Source organism: Macrosteles quadrilineatus, unplaced genomic scaffold (assembly GCF_028750875.1).
Source record: "Macrosteles quadrilineatus isolate MER2022 unplaced genomic scaffold, UCM_ALF_1.0 Scaffold_5__1_contigs__length_97177068, whole genome shotgun sequence".
Classification (NCBI taxonomy): domain Eukaryota; kingdom Metazoa; phylum Arthropoda; class Insecta; order Hemiptera; family Cicadellidae; genus Macrosteles; species Macrosteles quadrilineatus.
The window spans coordinates 87,651,068-87,669,088 of NW_026542598.1; the positions used below are offsets into that span (position 1 = coordinate 87,651,068).

Sequence of the window (18,021 nt, forward strand, 5' to 3'; positions counted from 1 at the left end):
TTACAGTATTCTATAGTATTACACATCTACCATAGCCATAATGTTCTACCACTTCACCTAAACAATAGAGAAAAATAAATTATCAACAATTCGTAAAATATCACAAATTATTCATGAAATGAAATACATAAACATAACTGTAAACAATCCTATTTTGACAGTTCTCATTGCGAATCACAGTTTTTTATTGCTGCTTAGTTCAAATTTGCTGTTTTTGTAATTGCTAAAAAATATAGTGCTGCACCCTGTTGGTAAATCTTATAACTTTTTAATGTTTTTTTATATCATAGAATCAACTTTTTTTAGTTGAAACAGCTGACTAAATTCTTTCATTCCCTTTAAATATGAATACTCATAAGGTTAACATGGGGAATTACAGAGCCACTGGGGCGGAGCCCGAAAGGATTTTTGAGATAAGAATATGCCTATATGTTAATCGGGAATGTGTAAGCTATCATCATGCAAAATTTCAGCCCAATCCGTCCAGTGGTTTATGCGTAATTGAACTTCAAACACACAAACAAACAAACTTTCACATTTATAATATTAGTAAGATTGGCTGTTTTCATAAATGCAAAAAATATAGTGCTGCACCCTGTTGGTAAATCTTATAACTTGTTATCTCTACAGCTGTCCCTTGGAAGCTTGGCCCTTGGAAGTTAAGCAGAACTTTCAAGGTTGTCACTTTCCATGCAAGTAGTGGTAGTCCAACTTAGGTAGACATTTCCCACTAACTCTGCCAAAGACAGGTGAACTTTTCATGAGTTGCACACAAGACCTAGCAGGAGAGAGTTCTTTTGATTTAACAGTTAAAGACCTTATGGATTGATAGGCCATAATAGTCTAACACAGGTAACAAATTAAAAGTCTGATGTATGAGAATCAGATTTGATTAATAAAACAAAATATAGGGTGTAGGTATTCAATGATATTATTTCTGTTTTATTTGCCAGTTTACTATTTCTCAATTATTATATCACTGTGTAACAATTCTCTTTATTTTATGTACTTATCAATGGTTTGCACTTTTCGTTAGATTTATTAAATCATGATATCATACTGGCACTGGTGTTCACTTATTCTACAGGCCCAGAGGTCCTCCATCTAGTGAATACTCTACCTTTATGCTAAATCCCCCCTTGAAGTTATTCTTTAGTTTGGTTAAATTTGTTCGTAGGTCTTTAACCTGTAGGAAGGAAAAGAGGCAACCAGACTTTACAAGGGGAAAGACTAAGGTAATTATCGACCTGTGTCCTTGTTGACTTATATATCTAAAATATATGAAAGAGTAATGAACAACGTTGATCACTTGGTAAATAACTTTTTTTATTTATTTGAAAAATTACAAAATCTTACAGAATTTTATAAACAACTTGTTTCAAAAGCCAGGACAATTTTGCTTATCTGCAGCTCATAGAGAAAAACATGTTCTTGATAACAATCTACTTTGTCCCTTGGTCAGTCCTTATCCATACACTTTGGTTTTCCTTGTCTCTTGTTTTTCTTGTCAAGATCTGCTATCATTGTTGTTTCCACTTATACTCTACCTTTTTATAGAAGACTAACATTAATTTGCTATAACAAGAACTTGAAACAAATATCTTAAATAAATAAATATTTAACAAAAAATAACATGCATTAAATAGGTACTTCTCAACTTTAACAATAATATAATGAGTAATTTTGGCAACAATATTCAATCAGATTTGAAATGGATAAAATGATATAACAATACAACAATACGTAAATAATTAAATAAATTATAATAACAACAATTTAACGAGTTTCTATGGATTCCTTGAGATGACAATATTAAAGTAAATAACATGCATGAAATGATTTTTACTTAAACAATAATATTATATGTAAGTAATTTAATAAACAATATTTAAATGGATTCATTGAGATAACAATGCTTAAGCCTAGACTTCAAGACTCTAAAACTAGTTATATTTTCTTTTTCAGTTGGCAATCTATTAAAAAAGTTGGAACTAGTAATTTTCAAACTCTTTTTGAAAATTTGTTTAAAAGGCCCTGTCACACATGGCGAGTTTACTCGCTGCTATTAGTCGCCACTCGTACTCGCAGGCTTGAAAAAACTTCCGGTCACATATGGCGAGTTGTAGCGGCTACTTCAGTTTGGAGGTGTTGGAAATTACTGTGCTGAGTAAAATGTCATCTTTGGTATCAAAGAGGGAGGAGGCTTGTTAAAATTAATTAGACGGATTATTAGATGGATTAATACGGATTTGTAAGCGATCTGTGCAAAAATCAAGAAGAAGAATAACAATGCAACAACTCATGTGGCTACAATATTTATAAAATAAATATTTTTGTGACATTAATTACTTTGCTTTCAAAACTACTAGACTACTGTTTACATCTAACCCATGTACTAAAATGTTTTCATTAATAAAAATTACAATAGGCCTACCTCCACCTTTTTTTTATTTGTCTTAAATTAAGCACTAGGCTATGCTATATCCCTTAATATTAAAAATTTCAGAATGTCAGAGAGTTTCTTTTACATTAACTTCAGTAAATATAATTATGTCCACAAATGCAAAACCTTTATAAAAATAAATCAAAAACTGATCCAATTTTTTCTTATTGATCTAATGTTAATAACGAAAAATTGTTATACCTGACTCATACTGTCCTTCAAAACATGAGTTTTTAAATTCTTGTGTATTCAGAAAAACGTGTGCTCTATGTTGATCACTATCAAATATGTTCATATTATTTATAAATCAGGTCTAAGAACGAATAATGTGTGATGTGATGAGCTAATGATTTCTTTGATAATGAGTAACTTGGGTTTGGAAAAGGCAAGTCTATAACTATTACTTTAATGGATTTTACAGACACAGGCACTATAATTGATGCAGTTGATAAAGGAAACAAAGTAGTTAGTGTTTTTATGGACCTTACAAAAGCTTTTGAAAGTATCTCACACAAAATACTTTTAAGTTAATTGCAATATCTGGGTATAACAGAACGTTATATACATTGGTTTGAATCATATCTCTCTAATAGAATACAGTATGTTGAGATTGTGTAAGAAACAAATGGTAAAATCTTAAAACATAACTAAAAAGTAATAAACATCAAACATGGAGTTCCACAAGGTTCTATTCTTTGACCTTTGTTATTCTTGTTTTATGTACAAGGAATGCCCTCTATATTAAAAAGTTTTAATGGTATCAATAGCAGGTTAGTTCTGTATGCTGCTGACGATTCAAATTTGATAACATCATCTACATCTTATAATGATCTTGAAATTTTTGAAATAGTGTGTAATGAATACTTCAAATTTTTTCAATCTTATTCCTCTAAAAACAGTTAATTTTTAAATCATGAAGGGAAAAATAAAATGTTCTTGTAAATAAAACAGTGCAACATAAAGACAATCTGGAAATGTTCATATCGATCCAAGTCAAGAGACAATAAAATTCACAATATTTTTATGTTTATGTTAGTGGATCTAATCATTTGAATTGGAATTTACATGTTCTACATTTAGCGAAAACAAATTCTTTGGGATTACTCGTCTTAAAAAGAATGTAATTTTTGTTTAATCTAGAAACTTGAAAATGTATTTATTTTGCTCAAATACACTCAACTGTCATCTAGATATCTATGGGGGCACGAGTGCACCAAACCTTGATAAAATCCTTAAACTTAAAAAGAAAGTTCTGAATAATGTTAAACCAGGAGCCTAAAGCATCTGTAAGAAACTACTTTTAACAATTAAATATACTAACTGTCTATGACCAGTATATTTTATTATGCATTATTTCCACCATAAGTACAGTGTGACGCAATGAAAGCGCCCATATTTATAAATAGTACAAATTCAATACTATTTACCCTATACATATAAATAGCACATCAAAACACAGCTTATCTTTTGCCATTTTAACTTAACAAAGTCATTTTTCCATTTCTTAAAAACAAAATCCTTTAGGTGATGTCCTTGTCTTCTTGATATTCCTTTCAGTCACTTGAAAATGCCATTGAATACTCCTTTTAACATTACTTTAAGAATCACTTTATTTTCTGTGAAATTCAAGGATATCTATAGGGCAACTTTTAAAATCCTTAAATTTCAAGTAACTTTAGAGAGAACCCCCAAAGAAAGCAAAGAGCACACGTAAAGCTTCCAAAAAACTAAAGCATTATGGCAAACCTCTTTGGTTACTTTGAGTTACTGTGACTCACCTTTGGTTGTGAAGGATTTTCCACATGAATAGCACTTAGGTATATTTCCTGTATGAACCTGTCTAGTATGCGTCTTCATAACGGTACATCCAGAGTGCACCCTGATTCAGATTCAGATTTTCGGTGGCAGGAATGGCACTTGCATTCAAATGGAAGTGGCAGTAGTGGCTGCCGGTTTCCGAGCCCGCGTGCAGGCAGGAATGAATTCTTCATTCTGGTGCCAGATTCACATTACAATTTAGTTCAATAAATTATGTTTTTATGGCAAAATAATTTTTTTTCATTCTTACTTTGAGGGTTACCACTAAACGGTCTTCAGGATTTTTTTGTTTATGAAGGTTACACCAGTTTCTTACAATGTGATGTCCAATTTTAATAAGTTTGGTGGTTTCACCTGCTGTAACTTCACAACAGTTTCAGACACTATAATTTTACACGTTAATTCCTCATCCAACAATTCCATAAGAGCGACTAACTTGTTTCTTTACTTACAGAGTCAGTACCTGCGGCAAATTTCCTGCTTCCAATGTGGCCACCAACAAAATATCTGACTCAGATTAACCAAGCACCGAAAATCCGAATCAGATTCTGAATCTGAATTGGCGTGCACTCTGGACGTACACCGTAAAGTTGTTAGACACAAAGAGTTTTCCACAAATAGTGCACTTGTAAGGTCTCTCTCCCCTATGATTGAATGTCTCTTCAATTCACCTATAGTTCTGAAGGAATTTCCTCATGTAGAGCACTTATAAGGTCTCTCTCCTGTATAAACAGATGTCTCTTCATAACAAAGTTAGATGCAAATTATTTTCAACATGGAGTTCACTTATTGGTCTCTCTCCTGTATGAACCAATATATTTGTCATCATTTTTTTATGCAAAGAATCTTCTAGGCCTACATGTACACTTGTAAGGTCTCTCCTGTATGAACCAATGAATGCCGCTTCATTTCATATTTGGTTACAAATGATTTTTCACATGAAGGGCACTTGTAAGGTCTCTCTTCCGTATGAACCCATGAATGTCTCTTCAATCCACCTTTGGTTGTAAAGGATTTTCCACATGAAGTGCACTTATAAGGTCTCTCTCCTGTATGAACCTGTCTAGTATGTGTCTTCATAACGGCGTTAGTCGCAAATAGTTTTCCGCATATAGAGCACTTGTAAGGTCTCTCTCCTGTATGAACCAATGAATGTCTGTTCATATCACTATTGGTTGCAAAGGATTTTCCACACATAGAGCACTTGTAAGGTCTCTCCCCCATATGAACTAGTGAATGTCTTTTCATATCACTTTTGGTTGTGAAGGATTTTTTACATGTAGTGCACTTATAGGGCCTCTCTCCTTTATGCATTAATGTATGTATTTTCATATAGCCTTTTGATGCAATGAATTTTCCACATATAGTGCACTCGTAAGGTATCTCTCTTGTATGAACCAATGAATGTGTCTTCAATACACCTTTGGTTGTAAAGGATTTTCCACATGTAGGGCAAATGTAAGGCCTCTCACCTGTATGAACCAATAAATGTCTTTTCAGATCACTTTTGATTGTAAATGATTTTTCACACGATGTGCACTTATAAGGCCTCTCTCTTGTATGCACCATTGCAATATGTGTATTCATACAGCTTTTAAATGCAAAAGATTTTCCACATGTAATGCACTCATAAGGCCTCTCTCCTAAATGAACCATTGCAATATGTCTCTTTAGTTGGCTTTTAAATGCAAAGGATTTTCCACATAAAGTGCACTTATAAGGTCTCTCATCTGTATGAACCATTGCAATATGTGTCTTCAAGTGGCTTTTGGATATAAAGGATTTCCCACATGTAGAGCACTTATAAGGTCTCTCACCTGTATGAACCAATGAATGCCTCGCCATATGGCTTTTGGATATAAAGGATTTCCCACATGCAGTACACTTATAAGGACACTTCCCATGGTGTACCAGCAAATGACTCTTTACATGATTAAGTTGGAAAAAGGTTTTCTCACATGTCAAACATTTAAAGGGACGCTCTCCAGTGTGATGTAACATATGAACCTTCATTGTGAATAAGGTTGAACAGTTTTGCTCACATATTGGACACTTGAGAGGAAAGTTTGTTTTGTGAGTTAGCAGATCCTGTCTTGCACTTTTTATCCCTGTGAAACTCATCATATAAAACTACTAATCGGGAAAGTCAATAGTCAGAGGGGTTTGTATATATTTTAAATCGTAATCTTGTGTTGTAGGACTTCTAAAATGTATAGCAGATACATGATATGCTTGCTTTCTCATTCAAGATTAAATGTTCTCGTAATTAAATCTTGCTATGTATGTTAGGTATTTTACAATATATTTGAGTGAGTCTTATCTTTTTTCTTACGGTATTATCTTTTTCAGTCTTTTTTCTTGTATTCTTCTATTGTATTATATAAATTCTTAAAATTGTTTAATCTCTTGTTTTATTCCCTTTACTCTCTCAACCTAGAACAAAAATGTTCAATGTAATTTAAATTCTACTTAAACAAAAGAAAATGCTAAATTTAGTTAGTGTAGGGAAAACATAATGTTTAGAGCGATTCTTTAAAGAAGCCTAATACACCAGGGTTATCTCATTTAGTTTTTTGTGTTTAAATTAGATTCTCTTTTCATATGTAGGAACTCATCTGTCTTTACTTCCGAAAATGATCATACCTTATTATATTCAATTAAATTAAAATATCTTCATTCATTTTTATGTACATTGTATAAAAATGTATTAATCAGTTAATACTGGTTTTTAACAATCAATTCACAATATTCTAATAATTTGTACAAGGTCAATATCATATTATCCAAAATCAGGGGTTTGCTGTCATGGTCAATATTTAAAATAAATCCTGTTAATTAATACAAACACCTCAAATCTGAACACTGTCCAAAACATGTTTTCCAAAGAAATTTTGCTGTACAATTACTAGAAAAACTATATGTTTTTGAACATTTTTTTAAAGGTTTGCGTCCTCATTTAACCTTGCATTTTGCCTTATATCCCACCATTAGACTGTACAAGATTTTCCCGTGCTTGGAACCAGAGACTATGGAAATAAAAGTTAAATAAATAAAATAAATAAAATACTTTTATCTTCTTAGTCTATGGTGGGTAGAACTGATCCAGTAAAGCAAAGGGAGAGCCATTACTCAGTACGAAGGTGAAGTCTACTGATAAAATGTTTTGCGGCAGTGACCAGAATCCGAACCCACGACATTGCTGCCTTGGGCCTGAAGTCGGTGACGCTATCGACTGAGCCACGAACTCAACTATCCAGGGTGTACAGCCGACCAACTAAACTGAGAACTGTAAGTGAATTACGACAACAAGGAAAAAGTCGGTAAAGCGCAAGATGTATGGAGTAAACGAGGTGGGCCAGACATAGCGACGGTACCGGTTGTAAATAAAATATATGTTTGAACACAAGGTAAAAAATTTGCCTGTTAGAATTTACTTCAACTTCTTTTAGGTATTAGTTATAAATTAAAAGCTATCCTGTAAGCAAATTTCCCATATAGGCCATATAGGGAATAAGCTATTACTGTAGGTCTCGTGGTAAGAGGTCGTTTTTAGGTCCCCAGAGGCCAAAAACACCATCCGTTCAAATTCATATATGTATAAAACCATATATGTGTTTGTTGGCATGATAACTCGAACAAAAATGATTAGATTTCGATCAAATTTGGTGTAAACCTGTAAACCTACATTTTTTCAAACGAGTTCCAAAACCAGGCTATGGGAACCGGGGTTTATGGGGGGATTTAAAGGGTAAAAATGGGTTCTTCAAATGTTTCACCCTGAAAACCCTGTAGCAGCAAACCTTTATACTCATTGAAATTAATGATATTTAAATATGAAATAAATCTGACAATTTTAAGGGAATAATTTAGTGGAATTCCAGCCAGGTAGATGGAAATTTGCTTAGTCTGCAGGTTTGCTGTCATAAAAATGTTGCTTACAAATCAAAATCAACTATGATATTACTATTGTACAGCAATTAAAAAGACTACAAAGTATTTTTGGATAAATTGCATTGACAAAAGAATACTCTTAGAGAGGATACTAACGATTTTCCTCAAGCGAAGCTCGGTCCCCAGTCCCTTAAAGAAAAACTAGTTATTCTGTGTATTTTATAATTATATGTATATATTTTTTTCATTTAGAACTTTATTATTCAGGGTGTATACTATTATTTAAAGTGAAATTCCAGGATTTTCCCTGTTTTTTTTTTAGTTTTTCCAGGTTCCCGCGTGAATGTTTCCCACGTGAACATTATATTGATTTCCGATCCGAGTATGTGTTTAGTTCCACTTAATCGATATCCAATTTAAGACTTGCAGCTTATAAGAAGCTTAAGAATATACATCAAAGTTGTTTCAAAGTTCAGTGAGCTAGTGTTGAAAAAATAATAAACCTTATTATGGTAATAATTTGTATTATCTTCATTATTAAAAAGCCCTCAGAAACATCGTCTCTCTCGACAGCAGCAAAATCCTATATATTTCTTGTGTTTCTTTCCCACAGTGACGTAAACGTCATCACATTCTGGCCGTGTAAACATCTTCGTCGTCTCCCACGGTCACGGAAATGTAATCGTCGTCTCCCACGGTCACGGAAATGTAATCGTCGACGTCCGCGATCTCGGCAAAATCATGATTGAAAATTTCCCGCGGCCGTGTAAACATCATCGTCGTCTCCCGCGGTCACGGAAACGTCATCGTTGTCGTCCGCAATCGCGACAAAATCATGAACATTTCCCACGGCCGTGTAGATGACATCGTCGTCTCCCGCGGTCACGGAAACGTCATCGTTGTTGTCCGCAATCGCGACAAAATCATAAACATTTTCCGCGGCCATGTAGATGTCATCGTCGCATCCTACGGTCACGGAAACGTCATCGTCGTCTCCCGCGGACATTGACGTCGTCAGCAATTGTGGCAAGACGAGTTTTATGACTGCAATCTTCTACCGGGGCTAAGGTAAAAATCTCAGATTTGGTCAAGAATCCCGGCTTTTCCCCGGTTTTTTCCAGGTCAATTCAAATTCAAGGTTTTCCCCGGTTCTCCCGGTTGGTATACACCCTGTTATTTTAGTGTTAAGAGGATTTTTCGTTTAAATTAGGACTAGGAAAATGTCGGTAAGGCGTAGGCACCTAACATAATTATATTCAATTTGTATGGAACTGGGAAATGTTTAATAACTGCTAAGAGCCTGTGGGAGAATTGTCTATTCTTTAGGAGCAGTTTCTTTGTTATCTTTTAATTTTATTGAATAGTAAAAAGAAAGCATATATCATGGTATTGCCGTAGTTATGGCAGATTACCATGGTCATTATAAGTGCTATAAGTAACCATTTTTAGACCTAAATACTATATTCATTTTGTAATTAATTGGTGAAATTTTACTTCATTAACTGATAAACATCGAAATAACTCATACAACTGGAACACCCGGTAAATAGTCCAGTCAAGGAATGAGGTGTAGAGTGCGTGAGCAGGTAACTAAGCGATTCCTTCAGAAACTTGTTCAGGGGGCTTAGGGTGTTAACATACCAAAAGTCCTGACTCCTAGGTGGTGAGCCAGGGGGTGGAGGGGGGAAAAAGGGGGGGGAGAAAGGTACGCATTTTGGGTTTTTTTATTATATCTCGAAAACTATCAACTTTTTGTATGCTATAGTAAATTATAAAATTGAAGAAGATTAAATTTTCTACAAGAAAAGTATATAATGTGTTTATTTTGGTTCAACAGATTACGAGTTATAACTTATTTAATTGATATCTTATTAAAATACTCCTTCCATAAGAAATACATGTAAATTAGTATGCAAAATGGGGCGAATCCTATCCGCCCAAAGGAATATAACTGATATTCTGGAAATCATGACAAAATATCCAGTAATTTGACACTTTAATCATTAAAATTGATCCAAAATTAAGGCGAGGGCGAGGTAACAAAATGTCGAGTTTTGGTGTTTTTTTATTGGAAATATAAAAAAAAAACCTTAAATCATCCCATTTTTAAACGCTCACCCTCGCTTTAATTTTTGACAAAATTTCATGATTTAAGTGTCAAATTACTGGAAATTTGGTCAAGATTTCCAGAATATCAGTTATATTTCCTTTGGGCGGATAGGATTCGCCCCATTTCGCATACTAATTTACATGTATTTCTTATGGAAGGAGTATTTTAATAAGATATCAATTAAATAAGTTATAACTCGTAATCTGTTGAACCAAAATAAACACATTATATACTTTTCTTGTAGAAAATTTAATCTTCTTCAATTTTATAATTTACTAAAGTATACAAAAAGTTGATAGTTTTCGAGATATAACCAAAAACCCCAAAATGCGTACCTTTTTTCCCCCCTTTTCCCCCCCTCCACCCCCTGGCTCACCACCTAGGAGTCAGGACTTTTGGTATGTTAACACCCTAAGCCCCCTGAACAAGTTTCTGAAGGAATCGCTTAGTTACCTGCTCACGCACTCTACACCTACTTTTGGATCATTCATTGACTGGACTAAAATAGGAGATGTGGGATAAAAAGTGTGCAGTTTCGGCAACCTTTCCCCACCACCATGATGGACCCAATGCTGATAAGGCAATTCCTCAAGCCATGCACGCAGTTGTTTAATACGCTCCTGGCTGTCTATACAATAGGTTGAAGGCAATTATAGTATAGCCTATATTCAGAATCTGCATTAAATCCAGAATCTGACCATATAAATATAATCATATTTAAATTGTAAGTCAAATTAAAAAAAAAAAAAAAAAAACTGATAATCTTTAAAAGCCATTTCACCTTGACTTAAAAAAGTTGCTAAGCGAGGATTTTTTTATATTATTTTTGCTTCACACCGCAAACTTAAACCAAAAATATTTTAACTAATAAGATGATCTTCCGCATATAAAAAAGCAGTTTCAAATACAATTTGTTGTCATGTGTATGGAGTAACTCGGCCGCCAATTGGTTACCGCCAATTACCCAACTGTTGTTAAAACAAAACTATTTTACTTTCAATGGCAATTTTTACTCCCAACCCGATGGTCTCGCTATGGGCTCTCTGTTATCTGGTATACTTTCTGATATTTATCTAAATCACATTGAAAACAATTTAATTTTCTCCGAATCTAATAAATACAGGTACAGGATCGCCCTTAACAATTGTTATGTTGACAACACCACTATGTTGTTTAGTGGCAATACTCGACAACTGAACCTATTATTGAACTACTTAAACGACATTTCTTTTATAGCTCTATCGATCCATCAAATAATTTTTACTACAAAAATAATGTTCAATGATAAAGGAGAAAAACTAGTAGAAATGGGGAGGGAAATTAATAAACTTGTCTTATAGTTTTAGCAATCTCGTCATGTAATCAAGCAAAAGAGTAAAAAAATAAAAAAACTATCTTACTAATATTATAAATCTGAAAGTTTGTGAGTTTGTCTGTGTGTTGCTCAATCACGCATAAACTACTGGACGGATTGGGCTGAAATTTGGCATGATGATAGCTCACATTCCCAATTAACATTAAGGCATATTTTAATCTCAAAAATCCTTTTGGGCTCCGCCCCAGTGGCTATGTAGTTCCCCGTGTTAATCTTATGAGTATTTAAAGGGAATTAAAGAATTTAGTCAGCTGTTTCAACTTTACAAGTTGGTTCTATAATATGCAATAGCACTAAAAAGTTATAAGGTTTCCCAACAGGGTGCAGCACTATTATTATTTTGTTTTTGCATATATGACAACAGCTAATTTGAACTAAGCAGGAACAAAAAGCTGTGATACACAATGAGAACTGTCAAAGTAAGATTGTTTACAGTTAGGTTTGAGTTTTTAATTTAATGTATAATTTGTGATATTGTGCGAATTTTTGATAATTTTTTTTTTTTTTCTATTGTTTAGGTGCAGTGGTAGAACATTATGGCAATGGTAGATGTGTTATACTATATCAAACCGTAAATCTATGAACCAAATTTGATCAAACTGTGTCCTCTCCCCATTGCAAACGCAAAGCTTGAATATAACTGCAATAAGCATTTTATACTTATATATGCCAACCCCGTACGAAGGACGGGTGCTCTGCTAGTAGTTCATATTTTAAAAAACAATTAAAAGTTACTAAATAGGATTGTACTGCACAGATTTATCCATTGTAGTAGATATAATAAGAAACTTAAAGTACTTGTTTGTGTGTTTTTTTTAAGTGCCTCTATTCATGTATGCATGTTCAGTTTAAATAAAGATGGGTGATTTGATTTTCATTTTAAATAGCTTATAAATAAAAAAAAACTATTTGAAACATGTAGTGCACATGTAAGACCTCTCTCGTGTTTAACAACAAGATAATATGTTTCTTCCTTTTACATTTTTTCTACAGTGCACTTAACCTTAACCCTTAGGCGTGCCAGCTTGTTTATTTACGGTGGGGCACGCGCGCGGGTCTAGCGGGCCCCCAAATTAGTATGGGTAATACCTATAAAAAAGGATTTTTTTATATTAAGCTCTTTAAACTTTAGACTTAACTAGCTGTTACCCACGGGCATTCCGTTTGATTTAATAAATATTAATAAAATAATTGATTTAAGTTAAGCTGAAATAAACAAAACAGAATACAGTAATACCATAGACAAAAAGAATTTAATATAGACCAAGGGGGCAGTTGGGCCCCATTAAAACTGCCAGAATTTGTCACTGTGCGTGTAAACTAGATGTTCTGAACTATTCCGTTTTAATTGACTACTCAATTCCCGTACGTAGGACGGGCCAACAGCTCGTGTTAGTTACTTAAAAAGTTAATAATTTAAAGGATAGGCCTACCTACTAAACATTTGACTTTTTCCATACATGTATCATGTTTCACGGAAATAAAGCATTTCATTTCATTTCATTTCATTTCATTTACTTATAGGCCTATAGGCCCATATATATAGATATGAATTTGAGCGGATGGTGTTTTTGGCCTCTGGGGACCTCAAAACCATAAGTAAATCAGTGCCGGGTCTAGGTCTTACCATAAGACCTGTGGTAATAGCTTATTCCTTACATGGGAATTCTCTAAAATTCACAATTTTTTATGCTAATTTTTTACCCTATTTTATTTTAAATTATAAAGGGATTCAGCACATCTGACTTACAGAAAATATCTTTCTAAGAGTATGCGAAGATTTTCGCTGCGATGCACACGAGTTGAGAAAAAAAGGTTGTTAAGAATATGCTTGAACCTAATAAATACATGATGTTGTAATGCTAGATGTGATGAGTTGAGTTTGGTGAGTCGAGTTGACTCGAGTCAAGTGGAACTTGAGTCATCTCATTAATAACTTAAGTTGGTACAAACTTGCACGGAGATTGCCGAAGCTACAAAAACTCGAAACGTAACGAGTCAGACTCAAAAAACTTAAACGCTATTGGCTGATTGCGAGTTGAGCTGACTCGCCAAACTATAACCCTATTGTCTGCGTTTTGAGGCAAACCAAACTTGACGGATGAAGGCCATAGTAGTTTTACTAAGTTATACCAATTGAGTCTGACTCGAGTTGACATAGTTGTGAATTGAGTTTGACTCGAGTCATCAGTAAACTCAACTCGTCACATCGCTAATTAATAATAATAGGCTTTCAAAATATTTCTGGCTGCACTTCAGTTTCCGTCCTACGTTACTCACATACAGTAGTTTGGATATGGTTAGTTTTAGTTTAGAACAGTTTCATTTTATAATCAGCTGGTAGTTATTGTATAGGGGCCTAGTAAATGAAACCTACTAAATAACTTCTTGATGAGCATTGTAATTTATGGAAAGTAAATAAAAGAAACGTCTTATAACTTTTAAAACATATATTTACGCTTATACTGTTACTCACAAGACGGTAAATATAAAGATGGTAAGTGGTGATCGATTTTGATTGTCCAAGTATAAGCATAAATATATGTTTTAATCCTTTGGCCGCCGCGGTCAGATATATCGGACCACGGCGCTATTGCGAAAATCGCCGTGCGGTCTGATATATCGGACGTCTGCTAAGCTTAAATATTTGTTTACTGGCCACCTCTACGTCCAAAAGCCACAAATGACACACCAATCGAATCAGCATTGTCTGGGCTTAATGTAGCAAGAGCTTTGACTGCCTTTGTGTTTTTTTCTAGTGGTGGACGAGATTTTCCTAGGTGACGTCGTCTGTTGTTTGTCAACAATCAACATCCGTGTTTTTAGATAACTTCTCAAGACTTATTAGTTGTTTTAATGTGTTTTCAGTTAGTAAATATAACTAAACTTGGTCGAAATAAGTCGACAGTGAGTAAAGACACATTATTTCATTACTTGACAGAGTGCAATTAATTAGTGGGTTGAGTGATCACATTTCATAAATTCTCATGGCCCATTTATAGATAATTTTTTAATGTCCATACCTTTGGCAGATTACATGGGAATGAAACTGTACCAGGCCCTAACGAAAAAATTACTTGAAATTCAGATTTTAACAAAATTCAAATTAGAATTGAAAAATATCTAGTGGAGTTAAGTTTTCATGACACAGGCTAGACAGTTACCTTAATTGTGACAAATAAACTAGTATTAAGTTAAATTTGGTTATTCTTTGTGATTAAAACCCTGACCTGTCCAATTCCTTAAGGCAAAGGACTACGGACGGAGAGATCATGTGAGAGGCTACCATGAAAGAAGCTTATTTTTTAAGGTAGGATTTTCAAATTTTGCATGCTTGCTATGCTAACAAAATAATGTGTAGGCCTATAACTTTTAAGTTAGTCGACCTAATCAAAAATAACACAAATATTTATCAAATATTTTATAAGTTAGGTAGTTTTATCTTGGTTGTCCTCAAACTTAAGTTAAGTTAAGTTTTATTTATTTATTTATTTCCAACGGCAGCAACCAACTTACAAAGACAAAACATAGATGGTAGAATACAACAAAATAGGTATACAAAATTTGATAATAAATTTTTTGTTATTTTTGTTATTAGCCTATATTATTTATTTTATTATTTTTGTTATTTGTTGTTATTTTTGTTATTTTTGGGTTTTTTGCTATTTTTTTCCCTTACATTTGGTAACGTTAAAAAATCCATTCAAACCTTTCTAACCGGTAACTTAGCCTATTTATTTTTAATATAGAAAGGCTAAAAACAGTTTTTGCAATCCTGTTAATTGAATACTACGGCCGTTTAAAAAATGTTGCCTAAATAGCCTATGTGAATAGTTCAGTTTAGTGTAAGTTTATGGTGACTACGCACCCGATGATGGAGTTATCTCCGAAACGGCCATAGGCCTAGTGCTCAATTAACAGGATTGCAAAGACTGTAAGTCGCATTTACCTATATATTTAGCTTATTACACGGAATCTGACACACTGAATAACTTAGGCTAATCTTATATTTTTAAGTTAAGAAAGGCAATTTTGTAAGTTAACTTAACAGTTCGGGTACAGTTTCTTAACTGGGCTACGCTAAATACCCTATTGATTGAAACTATCAAATAGAAAATATTGATTAATAATCAATTAGGTATACAATTGAACTATCAACCTAACATAACCAACCAAACTTGCTGATAGTGAAAAATCGCATAGGGCCTAAAGGTTTTCTATTTGAGTCAATTGTTTCAATCAATATTAGCGTAGCCCAGTTAAGAAACTGTCTAGGCTACCCAACCATTCTAGAAAGTTTTATCAAAATAACTTAACCCTTTGAGTGCCAACGTCCGGGGAACCGGACGTTTTTAAAACGAGCCAAAAGTGCCGACGTCCGGCCGACCGGACGTTTTTAGAACGAGCCAAAAGTGCCAACGTCCGGCTGACCGGACGTTTCGTAATGATCGAACAGTTGTCATAACAACCGAACGGATACTCGGATTCTTTTAACCCATATATTAACATTGAGTCGAAAGTTACTAGATGCGATACATCGATTTTCGTTGGTCGAAATATTGGAAATTCGATTTTTACGAAATTTTAACCTAAAAATCGCCAGATCGCGCTTGGCATTTTTAGCGCGACCTTCGGGAAAAATCATCGGCATTTTTTGAGCGTTACTTTTATTTCTCGCCTGGCACTCTAAGGGTTAATATTCACAAAAAAATGGTTTTAACCTAGCCATTTTAAGGGCTGCACTTTACTTTAGGTCCTACACTCATTTGAGTTAAAATATCGATCGATATATCGATTAATCGATCGTTTCATTCGATATATCGTTTTGTTAGTTAGGAGGTAAGGTAACCTAACTAACCAAACGATATATCGAATGATACAATCGAATGTTCGATATTTTATTCTAATGAGTGTAGGACCTAAAGTAAAGTGCAGCCATTTATACCAAGTATACAGTATAATCCTTGGCGATTCTCGATTAAGTTAGGCTATAAGAATGAAAAAATGCTGGCGGCAAAAGGGTTAACTTAGATGTTATGAGACGTTTCTTTGAATTACTTTCCGTAAATGTAGACGTAAACTAGGGAAGACTTAACTTACCGATTTTTGTAGGCCTACCGGTAGGTACTAGGCCTATCATTATTAAGATCGTTACGTGTTAGGCATAAGTTATAGTAAAGTTACTGTAATGGGTGGGAAGAGGGCTTTGTGATAATTTACCTGTTTAAGGCTTGTAATCAACATAAGACGTAGCGTAGCACTGAGAAGTCAATATCAAAAGGTAAGCCTAATACAGCTTGTTTTGTTTCAGTTTGTAACCTGTTGTTTGTTACTGTATAGTAAAAATCAAAACAAAACAATAAACAAAAAACAAATTCCAAATCAAATTCATTTGTGAGAAACAACAACAACAACGGACAAAGGTGAAACGAAACCAAACCAGAAACAAAACCAATGGAAAATGGAATGGGAATGGGGGTGAAACGGTGAAAGTGAAATGTGAAAGTCGGTGAAACCATTGACTATATAACGGTGAAACTGATCTAGTGAGTACTGGACTGGGACTGGGACTCCTGGGTTGGGATGGATGACTGGATCAATTTACTTCATTCTCTTCCACTCTCTCAACTTCACTGGAGTCTAACTCTTAAACCTTCGCCATATCATCACAGTGTTGTCCCCATTGAGATATAGCCTATATAGATTATACTGGAGTCACTACTCCAACTCCAAGGCGTACTACTCTCTGATTATAGAGGAAAACGTGCCTCTATTTTTGCTTGTTTGTTTTGCATACGAGTACGAGACCGTTCTTGTTCTTAGATGACCCAGACCCCCCCACCACCGCGCCCGGGACAGCAGACAGAAAATTGGTACACGGCCGCCTTTAACTCCAGGCCGCGGCTTTCGAACTGGCAACGTTGGCAAGTGGTGTTGAAACAGCTGTTTAGTTTGGCAGCAGCTAATGGTATTTTTGTATTTTACGAAAGCTTGGTTACTGGACTATGACAATATTGATTCCACTTTAAAAGTACAAAAATTGATTTTCTATCTAAATATTGTTTTTTTTTTTCAATTCTATATGTTTTTTTAAACGTTTCAATACATTTATGTTCATACATTTTAATTTAAATGAATAATACGCAAAATAATGAGCTGGTATCACCTGTCTGCCATGTTATCTTATGGGACGTCTGGTGCTAGACAACACCACTTGTGACGTTGCCAATTCTACCAGGCCGCGACCTGTAGTTAAAGGCGCCCGTGATTGGTATTTGAGCATCGGAACGGGACATAAGACAAAGACACGACATAAGACATAAAATCAATTTATTTCCTATAGAACTTACAATACACAAGTCTTTGGAAAACGTCAAATTCTAG

At 34.2% G+C, this 18,021-nt stretch overlaps 1 protein-coding gene across 2 annotated transcripts; it reads right to left on the reverse strand.

The window, feature by feature from the left end:
* Positions 1 to 1,314: 1,314 nt before the first annotated feature.
* LOC128994937 (gastrula zinc finger protein XlCGF26.1-like) lies at positions 1,315 to 17,042 on the reverse strand. Of its 2 annotated transcripts, XR_008490929.1 has the most exons (3): positions 16,858 to 17,042; positions 2,645 to 6,694; positions 1,315 to 1,547 (listed from the first exon to the last, which is right to left on the reverse strand). XR_008490929.1 is itself a non-coding variant. In XM_054419779.1 (2 exons), the coding sequence occupies exon 2, from the start codon at positions 6,383 to 6,385 to the stop codon at positions 5,117 to 5,119; it is 1,269 nt and encodes a 422-aa protein (XP_054275754.1). In that variant the 5' UTR covers positions 6,386 to 6,694; positions 16,858 to 17,042; the 3' UTR covers positions 1,315 to 5,116. The 2 variants fall into 2 exon arrangements, 1 of the variants encoding a protein (XP_054275754.1); XM_054419779.1 differs by having other exon boundaries at positions 1,315 to 6,694.
* Between the last annotated feature and the right edge of the window lie 979 nt (positions 17,043 to 18,021).

What these genes read in the sequence shown, in the direction of transcription:
- LOC128994937 (XM_054419779.1), bottom strand. Translation starts at nt 6,385, where the DNA reads ATGATGAGTTTCACAGGGATAAAAAGTGCAAGACAGGATCTGCTAACT.